This window comes from Octopus bimaculoides, chromosome 25 (genome assembly GCF_001194135.2).
Source record: "Octopus bimaculoides isolate UCB-OBI-ISO-001 chromosome 25, ASM119413v2, whole genome shotgun sequence".
In the NCBI taxonomy this organism is placed as follows: domain Eukaryota; kingdom Metazoa; phylum Mollusca; class Cephalopoda; order Octopoda; family Octopodidae; genus Octopus; species Octopus bimaculoides.
The window spans coordinates 25,575,781-25,577,727 of record NC_069005.1 but is presented as its reverse complement, the minus strand read 5'-3'; the positions used below and the strand labels follow the sequence as shown (position 1 = coordinate 25,577,727).

The window sequence follows — 1,947 nt, the reverse complement described above, 5'->3', positions numbered from 1 at the left end:
TTCCGTGAGGATATCCCGGGAGACTCCACAACTAATCTCAATTATGCAAGAAAGCTGACGGATTGTTTGGTTACGGTGTTAAGGACCATGAATTCACAATTTCGTTTTTCAATTCTTCCTTTTTTTCTGGCGTTTTACTAAACGTAGAGGCGCGTGGCTTAGTGGTTAGGGTGTCAGCATCATGATCGTAAGATTGTGGTTTCGATTCCTGGACCGGGCGACGCGCTGTGTTCTTGAGCAAAACACTTCGTTTCATGTAGCTCCAGTCCACTCAGCTGGTAAAAATGAGTAACGCTGCGATGGACTGGCGTCCCGTCCAGCTGGGGAACACATACGCCATTGAAACCGGGAAACCGGGCCCACGAGCCTGGCTAGGCTTTGAAAGGGCGCATTGATTTTTTTAGTCGCTCTAAACGCTTATAACCTTTATCATGCAGTGTTATTCATTTCAGCATACGAAATAACACGCCCGTGATTGCATCACTATGTATGCTCAGCCATTATAAAAATGCAATTTGCATATTTCACAAATTTATGCAGATCATGAATGTTAACTCTTCAGATCGCCGGAACAGCATGGATACTACTACTACTACTACTACTTGACGTATTGTGCTCTTACGTATTTGGTTAAAGCAACACATCGAGAAAAACCCATTGAGTCAGTGAAGACTCGACTACCGATTACGGTCGTAAGGAAAGCCAACATTCTGTCACCGAATCACCGACGACCAGCGACAACCTATTTAAACACTGAACGTCCTATCACATGTTATACATCCATCGAGATGGCCCAGTCAGATGCTTAAATTATGGATTCTAACCGAGCAAGATTATTTGTTCGACGCCCCTATTTCTCTTTATTCTTATTTTGTTGCGTCTAGGGAATCCTGCAAGCCAAGTACAAAAAAACGAAGTATTTATTCTTAAACTAATTTCACTGTCATTTTCCATTCTTCATCTAATGATGTTTCTGTAAAACGGAATTCTATTTTACTCTTTCCAGCTATTTTACTCTTTGCAACTTACAGCTTAATTTTATTTTCCATTTCCTTTCAAAATGCTAATTTTATTCTTCACAGCAAACATATTCTATTTCTATTTCCTCCAAACTCTATTCCACTTTTTCACTAAAATACTATTAGGGAACAGAAATAGCACTTAGACGTGTCTCACCAAGACATCTTCCTCAGCAAAGATTTTTACATGTAGACATTCTTGCTGGAGTTGTTTTTACTGTTACCGCTGTAGTCGTTGCTGTTGTTGTTGTAACTGTTGTTACTACAATTGTTGTTGTTGTAACTGCTGTTACTGCAATTGTTGTTGTTGTTGCTGTTATTTTCGCCATCGTTGTTTTATAAAACCCAAAACATTTATTATTTCTGTTTTCAGAGGGAGAGTTTGATGTCCTCAAAGGAAAACATGTACTGGGTAAGATGGGCGCTGGTAGGGCTTTCGGAGAACTTGCTATTCTCTATAACTGCACGAGGACGGCGTCTGTACGAGGTGAGTTAACTGATAAGATCGAACATCGATCACACGCTTTCTATTGATTTCGGTTTTATTTTCACTTTTGACTAAACTCTACGATTGTGTGAGTGTATGTGTGTGCGTGTTGCTCAACAGTTATGATTGATTCTGGGGCCCGGATCGCATCTGTTCAATTGGAAACGCCACCAGGTCAATATAGCACCCCCACCCGACTTGTTTGTCGACGCATCTAACCCCGCAGCGAACCCATTTAATTTCTACAAATGCTCTCAATGCCCCAACAAAAGAAAAGTTCTACATTGTATTTTGTCCACTTTCTGTATTTAGCCCTGCGTGGCCATAATAAAAAGATATCTATCTATCTATTTGCCTGTCTTCTTGTCTGTTTGTCTGTTTGTCTGTCTGTCTGTCTGTCTGTCTGTTTATCTATCTATCTATCTATCTATCTATCTATCT

General features: G+C 40.3%; 1 protein-coding gene across 1 annotated transcript in view; it reads left to right on the top strand.

Moving 5' to 3' along the window:
• The window catches only part of LOC106867991 (cGMP-dependent protein kinase, isozyme 1), a 59,436-nt gene that overhangs the window by 31,430 nt on the left and 26,059 nt on the right, over window positions 1-1,947 (top strand). Inside the window, exon 3 of the mRNA XM_052976621.1 lies at window positions 1,393-1,506. Within this exon, the coding sequence (XP_052832581.1) occupies window positions 1,393-1,506 (114 nt within the window). The remainder of the gene's footprint in view (window positions 1-1,392; window positions 1,507-1,947) is intronic.